This window comes from Anabas testudineus, chromosome 15, assembly GCF_900324465.2.
Source record: "Anabas testudineus chromosome 15, fAnaTes1.2, whole genome shotgun sequence".
Classification (NCBI taxonomy): Eukaryota; Metazoa; Chordata; class Actinopteri; order Anabantiformes; family Anabantidae; genus Anabas; species Anabas testudineus.
The window spans coordinates 14,473,184-14,495,449 of NC_046624.1; the positions used below are offsets into that span (position 1 = coordinate 14,473,184).

The 22,266-nt window shown below is 41.3% G+C and overlaps 1 protein-coding gene across 1 annotated transcript in view; it reads left to right on the forward strand.

Annotated features, from left to right (window-relative positions):
- ccser2a (coiled-coil serine-rich protein 2a) overlaps window positions 1-20,236 on the forward strand; it is a 42,178-nt gene extending 21,942 nt beyond the window's left edge. The window contains 7 exon segments of the mRNA XM_026354704.1: window positions 1,484-1,592; window positions 1,738-1,918; window positions 3,135-3,200; window positions 3,329-3,451; window positions 5,714-5,860; window positions 15,111-15,773; window positions 15,776-20,236. Coding sequence (XP_026210489.1) covers window positions 1,484-1,592; window positions 1,738-1,918; window positions 3,135-3,200; window positions 3,329-3,451; window positions 5,714-5,860; window positions 15,111-15,773; window positions 15,776-15,979 — 1,493 coding nt within the window. The 3' untranslated portion in view covers window positions 15,980-20,236.
- The last annotated feature ends 2,030 nt before the right edge of the window (window positions 20,237-22,266 follow it).

Sequence of the window (22,266 nt, forward strand, 5' to 3'; positions counted from 1 at the left end):
CGTAAACAGTGAGTGGTTTGTTTTTGAGAGAAAGATAAAGACAGAGAGACAAGGGCAGAGGAATTTGAACTTGAGTGTCATCCTCTCCTGCTCCTTTTTGGGAAGTGGCCATATTTATAGCTCTCTATGTCATGGCTAGAGCTGGTGTCATGGTAGTCGGACTGAAAGTGAGCCTGGCTGAACAGTGCGCTTAGATCCAGCCCGCAGGGCAGGCTCTGAAACGTGGGATAGGGAAGGGTGTCTTCTTCTTCCTGAAGACACCCTGACTCTGCCACACAACAGGAAAAAGGGGCAGGGGAAGAGAGATGTGACAAAATAGGAGGTGGCCTCATGTAGTATTTTTATCCAGCTGTCAGGTCCCTTGACTGGAGAGAGGCCCCGGTTTTCTCCTTTGCCTCCCTCCACTGGTGACCTCGTGGCTTGGACACAAACCAGTTACCTCAGCTGCTCTCTCCCCACAGCCCCCTCTCCCCAGTTCCAGTTCCTAGGGAGTTCCCAGAAAAACAAGGCTGTCAACAAAGACAGAACTAGACAGGATGGGAGCTGGGTTGACTTTCTCTCTCTGGCCCTTTAACTGCTCACCAGCTGACTTGACAAGGACTCATCACCACTCTCCGTCTGGGTTTCTCTGTCTTTACGGATTTTTCTTTTTCACTTGGAATACATTCAGCCAGTATCACTTTTCAGATGACTTTTTCTCAACTGAAACGGAGTTATTGAGAGAGCTCAAGTTTCCTGGAATGTAACAGTTCAGTATGAAACAGGCTGTCTGCTCCCGGGCTTTGTGGTGACACTCAGGGTAAAGTATTTGAACCACCACTGCTGAATTCTTTGGACAGGGCCTTTCAATCTGGCGGTATTTCTCCATGTCTTTGTCCTTTTCTCTCAATCTTGCAAACAAAAAGTCAAAGGTTCTTTTGATTTCTTGTGGGTCAGGCTTTGTAGTTGTCAGTTGTGTTGCAACCATGGTTTGTATTACAGCCAAATGCTATTGAAAGTTGCCAGATACTGCATATTTTTGCAGTAGTTCTTGAATTGGGGCCTACCCCTATGTGTGTGTGCGTGTGTGGTGCAGACAGCCAAAAGAAATGGAGAGATGGATAAGATTATACGTAGCAATACTAGAAGAGAGTATTTGAAATATACATCACAGTATTCATTACCTCAATGAAAAATGCACTCATAGTTATGCATTGTGTGTGTGTGTGTGAGTGTATATCTTACACACCGTCTATCTTCAGCTACCAATTTGTGCTGGTTTCAAATTTGAAAGCTAGAAAGCTATTTTCTTTATTATTATTGACTTTTATTGTCTCCATCTACTGTATGCTGCATCTGTAGTACACTGTATCACACATTGCTACTATTTCAGGCCTGATAGCACGGTGTATACTAGCATTTTTATCTCTCACTTACTGCTTCTCTGTTTCAGATTAAGTTTCTTTTACTCTACTTTATTGTGCACTATATTTTCCCTATATAGACGTTGACAGGATGTCGCAGATTGAGCGCTCGGAGAGGTACGGCCGACAAGGACAGCGTCGTAAACATCACCGCTGGAGTGGACCAGACCACTCCTACAATGATAGCAGGTTATTTAGGCTCGAGAGATTAAACAATGTTGTCAGAAGAAGTAAAAAGTAGAAATGAAAAAGTGAAAACACTATAAATCTGCCATTATTCTGTTTTGCTCTTTGTCTGACTGTATCTCTCTGTGGCTGTTTGTCTCTTTCTCAGGGCCCATCTCTTCCAGCACTATGATGATCTCAAGGCTCCAAGGATGTCTTCATGGTCGATCCCCCCTGAAAGGAGACAGCATGGCTACACAGTGATGCTGGATGAACTCACCCTTGAACACATGACACAGGACTGCAGCTCACTGAAGAACCAGCTACTGAAGCTCAAAACATTACTAAAGGTTTGATTCATGCCCACATGGCTGCGTTTATGCTTGTTGGTATCTATACATCTGTGCATGTGTGAACTGGTCTTTAATAGTGCCACTCTCTGTCACAGAAATGGAGTGGTGAGATCAATAGATTTGTCATAATAATAGCATAAAAAGTGATATTCGTGCTTAAATCTCCTTCAGATGTGTTCGTTGCCTTGATTGCAATTAGGCAAACGCTTCGGCTCTATTGCCTCTAGAGGAAAAATGTCTGTTGGCCCATTAGTAACCCTGTTCTTTAATGAGTTTTATTTAGTATGATATTGAAATCATGGCAGCAATTGTAAATCGAGCCCCAACACTTGTTGAATACTAATTGATCTTTGCTTTATTGCACCTATATCTAGCCACCTAGCACAGCACTGATTATCTGTAAAGGTTCCAGTTGTATTTGTCTACCTGAATTAGAGCACTTAGATGTAGTGGTGAAACCAAATGTATATTTCACAAAGCTATTTGACTATTTATCAACATAAGTTTAATAATTTTCCTCAAAGTGACAAATTAATGAATGTTCTTTTTATTAATCTCCATTATTCTCCTGTATTTATCTGAACTTTAACAGGGTACAACTTTTCAAACATGATGATTCAGTTTGATTGGTAAATCAAATTCTTCTTGGACATATATACAATATATAATAATACTATTTGAAGAGATAATTTTGGGCATTAACTTGTCATAAAATGTGATCTGATCTTCATCTAAGTCAATAATATTAACAAATATGATGCACCTAAAATCATTTTAAAGAATTTTAGCCCATTCTTCCTGCAGAACAGCTTTAGCTCTGTTATATTCTTTCTTTATTCTTATTTCATTGCAAGCTGGCACTTTTATCAGTATGGGAACAAACAATCACAGACTGTAACGGGAGTCTTACACTTCACATTCTGTACACACAGGACAAAGTCTTGCCAAGTGCTGCACTTTAATCTAAGCAGCCTCTAAAATAAGGATTTTTTTAATGTGTATTGAAAGCTCAAAAACATACACAGCAACTCTGCCTCAGGTCTCTGACACTGGTGGCTGACACTTCAGGGTCTGCAGAGTATATGTGTTAAAGAGTAAAATTATTCTGCAGGACTGAAATGTTGCTCTTGAGGCATGCCTACGGCAGTTACCATTGATCCACCTCACAGTGAATTCTGCTCTGTGTGTGTGTGTGTGTTTTGTTTGTATCCAGCTTGAGGATACAGACTCTCCAGCAGATGTTCCTGAAGAGATTGAAGACAATACCACTGCATCACAGGTAAGAATTGTTACCTGTGGTGTACAGCATTGGTTGCTACTGTAGGATATATTGTGTACTATATATATATATATATATATATGAAATATGTATTTATCTATTTATTTATTTATGTCGTCCAATTTCAGGTGGAGGAGCTGATTAAGGAAGTGCAGGTGCTCAGAGAGGAGCTGAGAAGTCGAGACAAGACCATTGCTCAGCTCACATTACAGTGTCAGCAGCTACAGCAAGAACATCAGCGGGAGCAAATGGTGAGTTGATTTGAACTAGACCGACAAGTGAAAAGTCTGAAAAAGCAACTGTATAGAGAAAAAATATACTTCAAGTGTATCCATTCAGTGCAATAAAAGGAAAGACAAGAAACTGTCCTCCAGCTTTATGGTTGGGATTTAATTAGAAGGTGCACTAGATGCTTTATCTTAATGTGTGTGTATGTAAATTACTTCTGCTGTTGATGCAGTATATGTTGTGGAGGTGGTAAGTGTAGCATCTTATTAATGAGACATTAGTGAAATTAGAAACAGCTGTTAAAAGATCATTGCTTAGATAACTGGAAGCAAATCACAAATATACCTCAAATGGCTTTAATAATAATAATAATAATAATAATAATAATAAAAAAGGACACGTCTATCTTCAAAGCTTCAACTGAGAGAACTCCACAAAACTGAAAAGAAATAATGAGAGAAGCCTCACGAAGCATATCAGAGGGAAAAATCACTCCTCACAGATATGAGATAGTCAAACACTTCTGGGCACAACTACTGCCTTTTTTGTCCACAGTTTAGCTTTCTAATGGTCAGTGAGGACTCACTGTAGAAGCCGTCATTGTAGGTGGGAGTTCAGCTTCTGCTGGCTACGTTTCTGGACTCCTACATACACTCTGGTGTGTACGTGCATGGTTATAGCTGTCTACCAATAACCTCCGTTCTGTTTGCTTTTAGCTGGCTCCATCTCCATTCAAACATTCATTAGTGTCTTGACCAGGCTCCCTTGTTAGCTAAACAACCGTATGCCTGACTGACATTATTCAGATCCCTGCTGTATTGAGAAATACCAAAATGTCAAATCAAGGCATGTCTGCTAGTCTCCCTGCCATATCGTATCCCTCCAATTAGAACTAGCACCTACCCACTGCAGGTCCAGCATAAGAATTTTGCGCCCACACCCTCAACAAGCAGAGAGAGTAAGAAAAAGCTATGATATATTTTGAGATTTGTGTCTAAAATTAATGAGTGTAGAGGCTGGAAGAGTGAAGATTTTGGGGGAAGTAGAAAGAAGACACAGGGAACCAGAGAAATTTAGTCTGCTGACGCTGTAGTGAAGCACTCGTATGTGGTTATGAGGAATGCTGTAAATGACATTCTGCTCGTATTGTCATGGCCTCTTGAGCAATGATGAAGCAATAAAAACAAACACATAAGAAGGGGATTAGTGTAATGTGCTGACAAATCCTGAATGAGAAAATATTAATTAAAAAATGATTTAGACTCTGTGGATATTTTTGGTCGTGTGGTTTATGTAATATCTTGAAGTTGAAAGCCAAAATGCGTTTAAAAATATATTAGTGTTTGTTTTCGGGGCTGAAAAAATGAAATAATGGGTGAGAGAAAAGTGGGACCCTAAAAGATTTCTGATTTCTCTGCCCTACTTGACAGAATGCAGCTTTGGATGCTGCTTCCACCGCTGTTGAGGCAGACTGCTCACGATTATATGCTCACCTTGTCTGAGCTGCATTGAAGGCTGGCAAAAACTAGCAATTTCTGTCAGATTCTGCCACAGAAAGTACAAGTTGCTCTGCTATTTATTCACATATAAAGGAGACGACGTGCGGTAGAACAAAAGTCTAACAAAATTATTTAATGTGCATCATTAGTTGTTCTGTCCCAATATTGAGTTGAATTTAAAAAAGGCTAATCCCATTTATTATTCACATGAGGTCGTCCGTCAGACTGTTTTGTCAGGAACAGTTTTACCAGATAAAAAAGGAGGTAGAGGGAACGTTTGATTAAAATAAATGGAATACGGTTTACAGAATCACAGAATCATTAAATTACCATATAAAGGTAATTCTAGCCATCTGGCCTTTTTTCCTCTTATTTCATAATCATGACCATCAATCCTACTTTGAAATTGTGTGATAGTCTCCTGGCTTTGCGAACCAGTTTTGCTTCCACATTAGAGAAACAGGATAAAATGTACAATTCCCTGTTTGGAAATATTCACTCACATTCGGAATGGTACCAGCTTTATATATGAATTAAAAAAAAAAAGTGTTTCTCTTAAGTCCATTGACATTTCTAGTTTCAATCCATTTGTGATTTTAAATGTTAATTGAGGTGGTTGTAATTTCAATGTGCTCTGCCTGACAGACGGCCTAAAAGACCAATTTTCAGGCTTTTAAGCAGCATGATAGCAGAAATAGGAAATGGTTGTTAAATAAATATAAATTATACACCATTCAGACATTGGCAATAAATTTCTTTCATTGATTGTTCTATTTTTACCCTCAGTCTGCTCAAGGACGTCAGGTCAGGTGCCAGTGCCACCACCAGAGGGCTCCCTCTTCACTGCGGCAGAGCGACAGACAGATGGACAAGCGGTTGCAGCATCAGTATGACAAGGCCACGCAGACATACTGGAGACCAGCCAGCCAAGCTGTGAGTCCGAACATAACACAAAATTGCTCCTGACAGTTGTACTTTTTCAACCTTTGTGTTGTGTGAGTCACCTTTCTTCAACTATTGTGATAATGTTAGTATATTGCAGCGCTTGCCTTGTGCACTGGTGCACATAACAGCTCGACAATCACATTGGGATACACTGAAGTGCGTGTGCAATATGTTGCTGAGTTGCTCCACTTAATTCAGTTTGCCAGTTTCCCATTTATCTGCTGCCTCTCTCTGGTCGGCCATGTCTGAATTGTTAGATGACTACAACATGTCATCTCTATGGAATGGAGTTTATTAGGTTGTCAGCGGGCTTGTCACTTGTTCCTCTCCAGGTCTCACACCAAACAGGGAGTTGTGAGACTGATGTTGATGTTGAAGTGATGGAGAAAGAGATACAGTCGGAGTATGGGATAAAAAAAAAAAAAAGAGAAAAAGTCATGGAGGAAAGCAAATAAACAGAGAGACAAAGAGAAAGAGAGAGGTGGAAGATGGCTAGATAGGCTTTCAGTGTGTTCAATACCATGCCTCAGTAGTATGCTGTGTGGCAGCCAAGTATTGATTCAATAGCAGGAGTGCCACAGGCAGGGTGCCTAGTAAACACTCCCCTAATTGACCTGCTCTCAGCTGAAAAGGTGACACACATACACACACACAGAGGCGTACATGAGCAGTATAAGGAGATTAGATGAAGAAAAGAATAAAATGAAAAAATACCAAAGAGATTTCCAGCTATCAGTACGATTGCAGAGCTAAATGTTAGATGTTAAATGAGGTCCAGCCAATGGGTGGTGTGAGTACGAACTGAAATTACTTTATAATGTAATGCACATAGACTTCAGAGGGAAATAATAAAGGAGAAACAGGCGGGCTCACTAACTACAGTAGGTCCATGCTTAACCAGAACAGCATATGGATGGATAGTTGCTATGGCAACCATCAAAGCAGGGCTGGCTGTACTCAATGGGAATCATTTCCATGGTGGAAACATACGTGACCTGCAGTACCTGGTGTATAATAACATACTAAAACACACTCTTTTCTCTCGACTCCTTGTATATATTTAGTTTTCTCCCATCATTTATTCTTCCTTTCATTTACGCTGCTGTGTCATCACTAGAGTGGACACTGTTTCCTGCACCGGGGTTCGCAGCATTGTGAGGACAAGTGCATTATGTTAGTGACATTTTCCTCTTCAGAGCATGGAATTGCTCTAAAAGGTTAGCTGTGGGTTTTGTGTTGTGTTTTTTTTTTTTTTTCTGACAAGGTAACAAGAAAGCAGAGCACCGAGTAAACAAATAAAGCCAAGAGAAAAGATGTTTCTCTCTCTGTCTTTCTTACTTTTCGATGGTATCAAAGCTCTCGGTATCACACTGACAGATTTAACACCTTCTGCAAGCTGTGTTCTTCATACAACACTTAGCTTTTTACCGCTTGTGTTCGCTTTATCTTCCATTGTGTTTTTTTGCCAGCCTCTTAGACTACAGCTTCTTTCTTTGTTGTGTTCGCTTTATCTTTCATTGTGTTTTTTAGCCTGCTTCTTAGACTCCAGCGTGTTTTCCAGCCCTTAAATATAATTTTGTCTTTCTTGAGTTCACTTTTCAGGATTTCCCAACACGCACATTCATAACGTGGTGTCAATTCGTCATTTTTTTCCCTCTTGGTCTCTGAAATGCCCTTTTCTCTTGATTTACCTCTCCGCTGACATTTAAAGTGCTGCTGTATCATAGCACTGGAAAAGCTCTTGCCTTCTCATAGCATTTTTGAGTGCTAAGCTGAAAGGATCAGACAAGAATAATTCTGATGTCAAAGGCCAGTAGCTAAAATCTTTTTATAGCTTTAAAGCTGATAACTTGTTGCCTTATCAGTGCACCCTGGCACTGGGAGGTCTGGAGTTGCGCCCCTGGCTGAGTCCTGCCAACAACTTGAACACGGACATTAGAAGCAATCTTCCTGTGAGCTCCGATTAAGTTCTGTATAACAAAGGAGTAAAGTTGTGATCTTTGACCTTCTGATGCTTGTTAAGGACATTTACTTTTTGCTGCACAGTTCGTTATTCATGCAGCATCTTTAAGAAGTTTAACTGTTCTTCTCAGAGGAGAGGCTCCTTCTTATTATTTCTTCTTAGGAACAAAACATTGCAAAAACATTTTGCTGTTTGTTGAAGCCAGTGATGTGCTTATCTTCTAACTTCTTCACACTATGTAGGAAGGCTTTGGCAACATTGCTTCAGGCACCAGCTCCTGCAGCTTCCTATTTTAATCTGTGTACAATCCAATTTGGAGACCAGAAGCATACTTAGGAAGAAAAACAAGACTCACAATATGGTTTGAATATGTGACTGTAAATGTACAGGAGGCAGAAAAATGTTGGCCACACGCGTCGCTACAAGATGACTCTTCTTCAACAGCTCCCCAGAGCAGTCACAACAGCAAACATGTAGTCTGTTGCTCCTCGTTTTTTTAACAACAGATATAACACGAGCGCTATAATTTGAGTAAAATCAGGTGTAGCACAATAAAAAAAAAAAAAACGACATAACCTCGTGCTTTTGTGTCTGTGCTTTTGTGCTGAGAGGCCCTGATTGTCTGCATATGTTTGTGCGCGTTTGCGTGAGTGGGATGTGTCACATGTATCACTCGTACTCAAGTGTGGGCCACACTCTGTGTGACTGAACAATGAGTTCAGCAGACTGAGGACTGAGGAGCCGACCTTGTTAATAACCCAGATAAACAAACACACAGATGAGCAGCAGCAGTGAAACAATGGCAACACAACAGGCAGTGTTTCATCAGTGGCAGACAGAAAGGATAATTACAGCTACCCTCCCACTCCCTCTCTGCCTTTTAAACCTCCTCTTCATCATCTCTTCTTCTCTTCTCACACCTCTCTTTGTGTCTTTTTATCGCTCCTGTTCTCTCATGCATTTCTTTTCTTTTCCTGTTCTTGTTTCACTGATTTCTTTCTTTCCCTGTATTTTTTTTTTTATCTTTGTCATTCTTTCTACGTCACTACTCAACGTCTCACTTCTTGTAATCACATATATTTTCTGTCATATAGCAAGTGAGGGAGAGAGAGAGAGATAGAGAGAGGACACGGAAGGGAGAAAGAAGAGGATGGAAGAGGTTACTGATCAGTGTTAAGCTGTAGGTTGAAAGAATAAGTTTCCTCCTCTCAGATCCTGACATTACCTCTCCACCCACATGCCCTCTGTCTGCCCCCTTGCATCACAGACACACCGTCACGAATGCACATATACACACTTACACATGCACTCTGATTAACACGCTCTCACACAACAGAATCGTCTTGGACAGGTGAGGATTTAATTGCCAAAGTCAGTGAAGTGAGACATTGTGGTCAGACCTGAGGTATTAGCTGTAAGCAGCCGGGAGCAGCTCTGTGCAGTGGATTAGGGGATTCAAGCAGAGAGAGGCCGTTGTAGGGACACAGCATCATGGCTTCTTATAAATACTGTTGTTATTCGATGAAGGCCGTAGGATTACAAAGAACAAGTTTTCCTTGACTTTTAAGTTCTTGTCCTACTTTGCCAAGTTTCACCATCTGCTTTCGGGACACTTGGAATAGCTTAATAAATCCTGAGAGTGCATTTCATTATCAAAGGGGCCTCAAGTGAACATTTCACTACTGGCACTTCTGGTTTGGTACTTATTTCTTATTTGAGACACAACTGCTCTGTTTTGTTCCTCATTTGTTTGTGTTCTGACCTTACATTTATTTTGCATTTAGATTTTTAGAGTATGATTCACTTGTCTGCAGTTGGAGTTCAATCCTAGTCGATGCTAACTCTCTGCTACAGTAGTCTGTGCTACAGACTTCTATGTGCTACCTCCTCTACCTCTTGAGTTTTACCAAGACATCAATCGTGGGTGGTTTTGAGGCTGTTGACCCAGTGCCAGGGCCGGTTCACCACCACTATGCAGCCCACACCAACACTGAAGAAAATCCTGTCCAGTCTCAAGGGGTTGTTTTCTTTGGAAAGAACCAAGCAGGAAGTGTTTCTACCAGTTATTAAACTCAGGGTCTCTGTGATGGTGGGTGGGAAATGAAAGAAGTTTTTTTACGAAATTGATGGAATATGAGAAACCTTTATATTTTCCCAGTTTCTGTCTCTCTGCACTGTCGATGCTCTGATGGTCCTTCATTGGAGAGCCTTTACAGGGATGGAAAACTGTAAAACACTGACAGGCTAAGCTGCTGTGGAGGTCTAATAAAGCAGCCAGACACTGTCAGGATCATTCGAGAGCCCTCAAACATACCCTCTTGTTCTCATCGCCTAAGGTTTTCCTCTCTGCAAATGAAGCCTTGATGAGAGGCTATTGCCTAGACCTCCCACTCAAACACTCTTCGGTGTTCAAGGAAGGACACGGACAAGAGCAGAGCAGACAAACTCTGTTCTTCTTCCTCATGCTGGGAAGTTACTACCTTCCCTTTCTCCTCGTCTATTGCTCTCTCTGTTTCATTTTCCCTCTGATAGGTCCAGCGCCTCTCTTTTATAGTAGAATTGTATTTGAGAGACAGCCCTCTCCACAGCTGAGGAGAGGAGAAGGACTTTATAAGATTTAAGTCTGTCTGCTTAACGTGACGGCCCTGCTGCCCCTTTACTTTGGCTCTCCCGATGGGGCCATGGATCTTTGAATTGCTTAGGCTGAAGAGAGCCGTGGTATCAAGTAAAAGGCTTGTATTCTTTGGTCTGTGCAGAGTTAAGGATGATGGTAAAACAAAATGTTCACATGAAAGCATTCTTAATGTGACAAAACAAGAGTATAAAAACACACTATTTGATGATTCAACCTTTAAACTAGGTGCAAAAGCTAAATAGAGCGTTACCAACCTTAATAATCTATGCCTAGGGATAGATGATTTAAGCATTGACTGTACATGTTTATATAGAAGTTATAACAATTATTTTGATGCATTATGAGGAAAAGTATGTAGAGTGTCATGCTATTTCTGTTATAGTCTCTAGTATAACTTCAGTCATTGCTATAATAGAGATCTTGAAGTTACCACAATTAAACGTCCTGAGTAAACTTCACATACTGACATTTATTTTTTTATTTATTTACCTTTCCCCTTGCAACAAACCTTTAGGAGGATTGGATTTAACACAGATACAGTGTGTTTGGCTGTCTGTGCATGTCTGGCTGTGTATGTTCTTTCCATTCTCATTAACATTATGTGAGTGTGTTTCTCTATGTGAGCATGCCTCTGTATGTGTTTGTGTGTACGTGGTGTGTCATGCCTTTTGTCTTTTGTGTTTTTCTCTGCGTAGGGTGTGCTGCACAACCCCTTGCTGTCCCAGTGGCAGGCACAGCACCAGGGCTTGATCCGTACCAGCATGCCGCAGCGCAGACTAAGTGAGTCACTAACAGTCTTTGCAGCCTCTTCTCCATCTTTTCATAACACAGCACATCCGGGGGTCTGTAAATAGCCTGAAAAAGTTTGACTTTGTCTCCAATTAAAATCCTCTAAACTAGCACTGGCATTTTCACTGAGCAATTATAGAACAATTTGTGTATATTTGCTTTTAGATTCATTTGGATCAAGGCTAGTAATGTGCACAATAGTGGTTTGTTTCATTAAACACAGTGTGACTTCTTGTTCCTTACCAATTAATTTTCTGGTGTCTTCTTGTGATTGTGATGCAAATACTTTTACTTCTACCCTTCACTTTGCTGCTTCCCTCTGTTAATACAGCATTAATCTAAATTTGCAGCAGAGGTCGTGTCAGTATAATATGGAAATGAATGATATGATAAAGTCTTCCTATCACAGCGTGTGTGTACAGTTCTCAAATTAATAGCACACAAGACCATCACACGATCTTTGTTTCGGATATAGAGGTATTTCTTTCTGTAGACTGAACAGTTGGACTTTGCAGTGGCGCAGGTGTATTTTCAGTATCAGATCTATTCTATGAAGACAATTTTGACAAATACGGCATGTGTGTACAGCCCAGTATTCAGTCAAAGTGCCTTCTCTCCTACCAGTAGTTTTCATTCTCTAATTAAGCAAAAAATATCAAAAGAGAGAAAAAGTGTGGGAGGAAGGAGGTAATGGCAGTGAAACTTACTAAAATAGCCAGTCATATTTAGATATAAGATGAGAAACGGTAAATGGGAGGAAGTGTGTTTCTGTTATATTGGATAAACTATTAATGCTCTGACCCCCCACTGGGAGCTTTGGCTGTACACAAACCAACAATGAGTTCTTGCCAGTAATAAAGGTTGTTTACAATAGAAAATAGAAATTGCCAGTTCTGAAGTTAGATTGAATGGAGGTTGCAGTAACTTTCTTTTGCATTAAATAGTTTTTTTGTTGAACTAATGTGACCTTTACTAGGAAGCATGTGCCAGGTGTAAATTCTGCATTAAAAATGTCCTAACCCCAACTTACAGCCTGCCTTTCCCACTTTCTCCATCACACTCCACCCTCATTTCCAGTCTTTTAACCTTTTTCTCTCCTCATCTCATCTCAGCACTCTGTCACTCAAAAATCTGAAAATGAATCTCCCATGTTGTCTCTCTTCTACCTTTGCCTCCGCACATATTTTGCCTAGGGCAAGGAGTGGAGCACCTAGTGCAGTACTTCACTGACACAGCGTGGTACAGTAATATTTTCTTTAACATGAAGTCAACATGCTGCCCCAACTCCTGCACGCTAGGCTATGGTTTGACAGAAGCATGCCCTTTTACATTTCTCAGTTTGCATGCTTGGTGCCAGGTTTTCAGTTTGACTACGTATTTCTTTGTGGAACTGGTCTTTTCTTATTGGATGAGAGTTTGGGGTCACAGCAATACTTTCTTAGCTGATCTTTTTTTTCGATCTTTGGTTTATTTTAAAAATTGTGTTCTGTTTTTGTGCTGTAGTTAATTTCAGTTTGACATTTGAGGACTTTTTATTTGCATCCTATAAGTATATATGCTATGCATGCATTGGTAAAGCCCTCAGTGTGAATTTGCCTTTCTGTATGTTATTCATTCAATAGGTGCTAATTCTTTGTGTTCACCTTGAAAGGTTTGGATGAAGAGTATTGAAAGGAATAACATTTAAGTTACTGGTCTTGAATGCATATTACTGCTGTCCAGAGCGATTGCCTTCATCGCAACTCTACTATCAAAGGCTGTTAAGAACAGCGAGCCAAAGACAATCTAAGTAATCACACATCCTCTGCTCTCACATTCTCCCCACAGCTTTAATTCAAACACAATCCACATCACCATTTTCACAACCACTTATATTAAATGATAGTATGACGTCTAATCTAGCTTTGAAATGGAGTGCCACCATATTGCTAGTCTCATCTGTGTATGCGCCGCAATCCTGTTATCTTCCAATAGACATAATGGGGAATATTTACATACTTATTCAAATTCACACTTGTGTGTGTGTGTGTGTGTTTTGTGAAATCACACTCTGTTTTTCATAGTGAGAGTAGCTAGAGATGAGATGTTGTGGTGTACCCTGACATCACCCAGCTGCCTCAAATTGGTGCAGTTCTTGGTTGGACTGACGATTGTCTGTTAAAGCGATAGCTATCATTAGTGAGATGAGATATTTATTTCTTGGCAGCGCACTGAGGAGCTCAAAATACTAAAATTGCTGCTAATTGTTAGTGTCTATGCCAGACAGCGGTAGATGCAAATAATTATTGACTATAGATACAGCATGTTGCATCGCTGACAAAAGCTTTCAGGTGGGCCAGCTATAAATATATGGGCTCATGCAAAGCTCACAACTGAAAGTGCCATATCCTATACACATATACTGTATGTGTCAGTGGGTTTGTCTGAATGAGACAGGAGAAAAATATGAAATACGATTTAAGATGAATAATACCACTCACCTTTTGGGTGATGTTGGATTTATTTTGATGTCCAAGAAGAAAGACACCCTAATTACATGTTTATAGTTTGAGTGGTGGAATAACCAGACGCACTCTAAAATATTATTTGTTTAGGCGTATGCAAATTACAATAGTACTGAATAGTAAATACAAATTAGTATTTTGTTCCTTCCTTATTGTTCTAGGCTAGTGGACGCATTGTGGCAGGGGACCAGGAGATGGAGCTGTGGTCATGGACATCTCCTCCCACTCACAATACAAATGACTGATGGTAGAAACAGGCAGAACAGCCAGAGCAGCACATCCAAACTATATACTCACATCCTCAGAGATTGTTTTACTTTTAACCCACAGTGGAAATGTTTCTGCCAAAGCTGAGTTCATGCTTTTTACTAGCTTTACATTGTTCCAAGTGGATTTAGATTCTTTAGGTTCTGCTCAAGAGACTGAGGGGAAAAAACAGACAAAACAATGCTTAAAAATGATGCCTTACAGAAACAATCTTATAATAAGTAGGCTTATTTTTATAGATGTCGAGGTCATAAGGTATTCATGAAATGTACTGTATATTGGAGAAGATATTTATATTGTTGGTTTTATATTGTGCTGTTTATTTGTGGACATGCGGTTCATAAACGGTGAGGCATTATAAATTCTCTGGAAAAACAGTGGCCCCTCATGTAAAGGTGAAATCCTCTAGAGTATCTACAGAGCCCTGCTGCAGAATAATTTCATACAATCTGTTTTTCAGTGGCTACAAATAAACAAATAAAGCATGTGTAGGGAGTGGATAGATATATCACAAATGCTAACACATATGTCAAACTGGCTGTTTCGAAGCCATAGCTAATGTTGTCATACCAGATAATTACCATGCATCTAATATTTCACATAACAACCATAGGTTCCACTAAGACAGTAATTGTTGTGGAGCTGTGAAAAACGGCATTAGATATGAGCAGGTGTTTGTGCTGTTGTGCTCATGCACAACCCTGCATGTTCCCCTGTGGAAGACGACGCCGTGGTTGGTCCAAGTTTCATGTGGTTAACTGCTCAGCATGTTCTTACACAGGCAGCAGGCATAGCTTTCAGTTTGAATGTTTTGTAACCCCTCCGCAGCAGCGAGCGCAAAATGATTTAAAGACTTCAGTGGATTCCAGGCACTCGCATGGCAAGGTTATTCTTCACTGCTTGTTTTAAATGCTGAATCAGCACATCACTTTTTCTGTGACTTCACCCTCCTCCATTCAAGCAATAGTTCAGAGACTGACAGGGGTGACTAGTTGTAATATTAATATAAAACAACTGACTTCTTCCTCATTGTTGTCTGATTTTTTTAACTTATTGATATATATTTCCTCTTTTCTGCAGCCTCAAATACTACAGCCTGTCAACCCCTGCCTCAACGTGCACCCCCACCAGGGAAGGCCAGTAAAAACTCCCCTTATCGTGGGCCACAGTGACCTCATGAGGAGCAGTTCACAGGGAGGAGCCCACCCAGATGCTGATCGTTCTGTTAAACGCCTTATGGCAGACGTGTCCGGCCCAGCAAACCCCAATGAGCTGAGTCATCTCCTCAGCACCCACCTGCGTTGCCCGGGCTCTGTGGCTCTCGAGGGAGTAACTGCCAAAGACAGTCCAGCATCAACAGCTCAGTCTGCAGCTCAGCATGAGCCGAGAGCCCCCGCTGTGATACTACAGAACTCTGTCACTCCCAGACCTGCTGGGACGACTTGCCCTCGCATGCTGCAACAACCTCGCCTTCATAAGCGTGTGTCTCTCCCTGCACTGAAGTCAGGGAGCACTGGTGGCTTTGCCTCTCTGAAGCCCGGGTGTTCCTTAGGGCCTCTGGCTAACAGGACCAAGCAGCTGCCCCCTCCATCTAGAGGCCTTCCCTGCTTTAATGCTGGACCCCAGGTGCAGGCTTCAAGTCTATGCCACACTTCACTGCTTCAGCCTCGCAGAGCATCAGACCATTTCAGGGATCCACTGTGCACAAATTCTAGCCTGGAGGAGCCCTACCAGAGGACACTCAGAGACCCTGGGTCAACCAAGATCCTGATTCCTTTGAGTCGCTCAAGCCTCCCCAAGCCAAAGAATCCCTGAGGAGCCTAAATCCACTCATCAAAACTTTAAAATGCAATCACTCTGACATTGATCTTCCCCCTAATGTGCTTCTCCTCCTAGCGACAATAAGTATAATCGCTTCACCTTCTGAGTGTCAAACAAACATGCACTGAACTAATTAACCCACGTGAACCGGTCAGGGACTGTTTGTGCTGGTGACATTGGCATTATGACTTCTGTCTGTACAGTATTGTTTCCAAATTATCTTCCCGAATCGCAGCCTGATTTATTGATTTAAATATAGTAGCAGATCTCTACAGAAGTCTACAGTGGACAGAAGTGATCAGTTTTCAGGTCAAGAGGAATCTATAGAAGTCGAAATGTCCCTTTTACTAGCTATGCACATGCACGTAAATGCTATTGAGTGTTACCATTCAGAGAAGTCAGCTTTTTGTTCTGTTTGGAAATACCTGCTGGCTATTATCACAAGTTCACTTGTCATCACGCCGCTATGCCCTCTGACACACAGCCGCATTTGGTTTTAAACACTGAGGTGACATGAACGTAACCTTTGCTGTGTATTCGAAGGCCCAGGGGAGGAGGGAGGCAAAAACAAGAAGTGGGAAAGAATTGAATAACTGGAATGAACTGGAATGGGGGCTAGAGACTAAAGAGCAAATTCGCAAAAGCACCTCTGAGTTGTCAACCCACAGAATGAAAGTACGTGTTTGTGTAAATGTGTTGAGAAACATAAAGGTGAGGGACAAATAGTAAAGCTGTTCCACACTGTAGGTACATACATGCCTCTCGTTCGGCTCATTACCTTTACATGCTGAGTAACCTTTGAACTTTGCACATATTAGCGAGAAGGGCTGCTCTGCTTCAATGTAAATGCAACTCAGTTGGAAATATGGGCTCGTAAAAAATAACACCATGCTGGTGTTAGAGATCTAATTAGGAGAACAGTGCTCAAGTGAGGAATAAGCTTCCATAATGTAGCAGGAAAGAGCAGGGTAATAAAGCACTCACACACTTAATTGTGCTCAGGTACAGTGTAGGCTCTCTCCTATCCATGCACAAACACATATATAAAGTACTCTGCCACTCTGAAGTGTCTGTTATTTCAGGAGATGAGAGAGAGGAGACGGCACGCAACAAATTAAATTTAGTTTCTCCTTTGCTAAGTTACTTACCAGTGACTGAAGTAATGTGAGGAAGTGTTGCTTAATGTTACGACACCGTTCTTTAACAAGTGAAATTCACAAATAGATGTTGATAAAAACTAAAACTGATTTAAGACAAAATGTGAGAGATTTTTACAGTGCACACACGGATCTCTGAACTATCTCAGTGACCCACACAAAGAAACATCAGCTAACAGCGATTCATTAGATGTGTGAAGCTGCTGACTGGTATGTGTGTGAGTGTCTGAGCCGCTGACGTCCTCCCCCCACGTCTCTTGCTCTCTTGCACATCTCTTTGGGAACATCAAAGGTATTAGCGCTGTATTTTCAGGTAGGGAGCCTTCGGGGCTTTAGTGGTGTTTCTGTGGGAGTTTGGAGAATTGTGTTTATCTCCCCTTTTGCGGAGCCCTTTCGCAGTCAAACGCTCCCAAAATGTCCCCAAACGGAGAGCAGCAGTGTGTTAAAAAGGCCTTCTGACAGCAACTCTGCTCTCTTCTCTGTCACGCTGCGTGACCGCTTGGTGTATGCCTCAGGCACTGTCCGGTCTACTGCGTCCAGTAATGCACCCTACATAGACAGAGTGAGAGAGAGAGAGAGAGAGAGAGAGAGAGGGACACACACAAACATCATACGCATACACATCCAGACACACAACCTCCATAGACACACATGTACAGGAAGTCTGACAAAACTCAAAGAGACGTAAACTCAGAAAGGAGCACACATCCATTTTCAGTAGGCACACATACTTTTAATTCTACAACAAAGTGCACAAAACTATGCTTGTGTTGTTTTCGCAGCTCTCACAAAAATGAGCTCTCCAAATACACATTGATCCATCTGTCCGCTGTAGCCAAAGAACAATGGCCATGTCTAGATTAGCCTGGAAATGGATAGAGGCTTGTGTGTATGTGTGTGTGTGTGTGTGTGTGTGTGTGTGAGTGCGGATCCATGTGGCTGATAAAACATGTTTACCTGTTGGATGGGTTAACATTGTGCCAACCCAGCCAAGCAGTCAACACCGCTCTGTGAAGCCAAGAAAAACCTATTTCCTTTAATGAAAATGGAAACAAAGACAGAAAGATGCATACGGATGTTGGAAAAGATGCGGAGAGGGAAACAATAAGATGGAGCGGTACGATAGAGCCAAGAATAAGAGGTGTAGTGAAATGGTGAAGGTGCTATGATCGAGATAAGATGTTTCTAGCAGGCTTTTCTGCTGGTGAACGTCTGTCTATGAAATGTCACGGAGGTGTGTATGAGAGAGGAGGGAGACAGGGTGCATGTTTGTGTGCACTGGGGTCCAGAGGATAGCCCAATCCCCTCGGCTGTGCCACTCACTGCTTGGTAATGCCAAACAGGAAATCAATGTTGCTTGCTGTATGTGTTTGTATTTGTGTGTGTATGTGCGTCTCCAGACACCTCTGGCTGCCAGTGTGTCTCTCACAGAAGTGTGTGTGTGTGTGTGTGTGTGTGCACGTGAGAGAGAGAGAGAGACATGTCTGCCCACAGGCAAAAAGCAAATCCATGCCAGGGAAAGCTGGGCAGTGCCATCTCACTCTCCCTATGCTGTATTCCCTATCTCCAAATCAATGTTCCCGCTCAGTTTGACAGTCAAGCCAATCAGTCTTGCTAACTATGCTATAACCCGAACCACAACTGGGCTGAAAAGTCTCAGAAACTTGGATCAATTCTAATGCAGAATTACAGTATGTTGTGAGAAGACGCTCAGATTATCAAGCTGCATTGCACAACAGGAGAAAAGTTACCAAAGTGGCCATGCTGTTCTGTATGATTACTGTGGATGGCATGAGCTGTGTTTCAGTACTTAATGTACCTATAGAGGAAAAACACACACCAACTAAGATGCATCATATTTGACTTGTAACAGTGTAAAATATAGTAAAGTTACTGCAAATAAGTGCATATTTGCAGCTTCAAGTTTTTGCTTTTACTTCACAGCTGATACTGTCAGTTATTTTTGTAATAATTGATCAAATAACTATGTTTATGCAAACCCTCAGATAATCTTCATCGGTTCCCCCGAGCTCTGCGGAGTGTTCTAGTGCCTTTTAGCTCCTTGTGTTAGTGTTTTCAACTAAAGGGTTCTGATTGGGTTGCACCTTCCTAGTACCAGCCAGAAATGTCACTGAGGAGTTAGTGGAGACCAAGACAAAGCCAAGATGAGGATGGATATAGAAGTTAGATTCATCACACGGCTGCAAATATGACTCCAAATGAATCTGTAGCAGGTCTGCTGAGTGAATGAGCTACTAACACGATCAACCCTATTAGCTGATGATATGTTAGTGTTTGCAGCTTATTAAAACCTTCATGAGGAGCAGTTGTTTCCTCGCCACCTCTCCCTGGTCCTGATGGCTTTAAGGTAAAATCCATGGTACAGTCCATTAATATACTTAAACAGCAGTATGCAATCCATCACTTAAGTGTCACTGTTATGTTGCTAGAGGATGAAGCACATATCATAGTGCCGCTGTCATATTTTCCTACAATATGCAAGGTCACCGTATTTGTCACTACATAATCATCAGTATCAGCTGCTTTTAAGCTGTTAAGCACTGTCTCCCGTATACTGTGCAATATTGTTTGAAGAGAAAAAGATGAGGGAATGCTTCACTACACTATATTTTAGTGACCTTTTATGCAAATGAAAAAAAAAAAAGCTTTGTAAAAATTCTAATTAGGAGCACTTTAAATGACATTAGTTATGAATTCTGAATGAACATCAGACTGGATTTAGAAGATACTTTTATTTAGTTGGTTTCGACTTTTCTTTTCTCTCATCTTTCCCAGTGTGTCTTTGTTTGTAAAGGTAATCATTCTTCTTTAGGAAGGGAAGTGAGACGATGATAGAGGCTAATTCTCTACTGGATCTTTGTTAAGTTTTTTATATGTTTTAATATTGTTTTCATAAAAAAACTGCTTGGCTCTTAGACCAGTAGTCCCCAAGCTTGTTTTTCTTGGTAACTGTAGGTAAGAGTCAAACATCAGAGCAAAGGAAGAAGGTGCACTGCCATCAGTGACAGACCACAGGGGAAAATGGTGGTCACAGTGAGAGGTACTTCTCTGGTAGCTGAGGCTCACAGACCCTCACCGACACTTAGACGCACAAACAGAAAGCTGCTGATGTCTGATGGAAGACAAACCTCATTCTCAGTTTGTTTAATCTAGTTTTAACTCTACTGGTTGTATTTCTGTGGAAATAAAGTCTGATTGTTGAACAAATCTGGCTTTGTCAGATGTTTTATTTTTTTAAATTAATTCGGATTTCATCACACTTCACGAGGCACACGGACGAGTCCTGGAAATTTAAACAATCTTCACACCTGTCAGAGACTATCCTGGAGGAGTCCTGGTGAAATGGAATAGGACTGTATGTGTCCACCACGAATATAGACTTTTTCATTTTGTGAAAACATGAGCTAGGAGGTGAGAAATAAAGAGAGATAGATAGACTTGGTTATGACTTTATTGTGTTATCCTTCATAGGAAATGCCTCGAAGCAGAGACATTTCCCTTCTTGTCAAATAAATTAAAGTAAGTAGCATTACTCATCTCTATTCATTAAAAACCATACAGCCTCTGTACACCTTGCATATAGTCCACTAACTAATGAGGTTATGCGCTTCAGAGGCGATGGGTGGGTAACAGCCTGCCAAGCACAAGGAGCAGCGTGACACTGTCATTAACTTGGAAAAGTGGGAGATGGTGTGCGAAAGGTTTTCTCTTGAAAGGAAACCAAGCTCTTTTATCATGAACTGTCAGAGGAGTAGAGATTTTCACTGTTGTAAGAGAGAACAGAAGTTTAGCAGTCGTTTCACAGCTAATATTAACGCAGGAGTGCGGAAATGACAAGTAAGTTCATCTTAAGCCTAAATAACACAAAAACACATTCAGAGAAGAAGAGGATTACACACAACTTCTAGACCAAGAGGATCTCAAAGTTTACAGTAGGAAGTGGTAAACGACCGCTTTAATTAATCAATCAACCAATCAGGTGGGAGGAGTGGTGACGTGTCAGCGCACGGCGCACTCATTGGCTGGAACACCTTTAAAAACTCTCCAATTAACCAGCGCTGCAGACTGAACATGTCGATAATCATCCTGTTGATGTTGTTGCAAACAACTATTCCTATACTTAAATATAACCGAGCTCGCCTGCCAACGTGTGCTTTCAAGAGGTTTTGAGGAGAAAGGCAGATGTTTGCGCTGCACTGTTTTTGGCTTTTAATCCCAGCAGGTGCCGGCCTTCAAGAGTCATTTCGATCTGGAAGCAGAGTTTGCTGTCTACCGTGTCTGCAGCCTGGGGCCTCGGCAATTTCCGAAATCTCTGCTGGCCTTCATCAAGGTGCGTTTCTGCTGCGTATTGTGTGGGCTGCTGTCTTGGCTTTGCTGCTGCTGCTGCTGCTGCTGCTCCTGCTCCTGCTCCTCTGCTGCTTGATTATCTGTTGGCTCCTCAGTTTTGCTTTTCTGCTGCCGGATAGACACACATCCAGTGTCTGTGTTGATAAGACTCGTGAATTAACGTCCATTACTGGCTGGATTTACTTCAGGGCTGTGCAGCATGTGCATTTTTATGCTTTCATTTTGTTAATGTACTTAGTGATGAAGTGAGTCCTAATGATTTAAGCATCATGGTTGTTATGAGCTGAACTGGTTTGAGGCATGTTTACACCTTGATTGGGTTGTTGTTGTTGTTTTTTTGGGGGGGATTTCTCATTGGCTCAGTGCAAACTTGGTGAAGGTAATTATGTAAATTGGCTTTATGTGTAAACATTATTGTTGTCTTGCACACAGCTCAATATCTTCAGAAGAAGCAACAGACATGTCTGCACCTAAACCCATGGGTTTAATGCTACTGCTTGTTCTGCTGTTTGTCTCCTGCACTGTATGTTACTTTATTGCTGCTTTAAATTGATAATTTCTTTTATTTTTATACGTTAAAGTTATTATTTGTCTGCTGTATATGATGCACATTGTATATTCCATTCCCCCTTACGTTGCTGCCTGTGACTGACCTACTGTACACGTAGTAGATTCCAGTAGCACACAGCTGCTGTTGGGCTCTGTGTCTAATGTGATTTTGATGTGGTGCATTATTGTCACTCCCCAGTCTCTGGTGTGCTGAGGTTATGGAGCTACATGCCAAATTTCAACTCCGTACACTTCACATTCACATAATCCATTTCAGTGGGAGTTATAACTGAACAGTATATCGCATCACACCAAGTAAACCTTTTCAGGTTAGTGTCTAA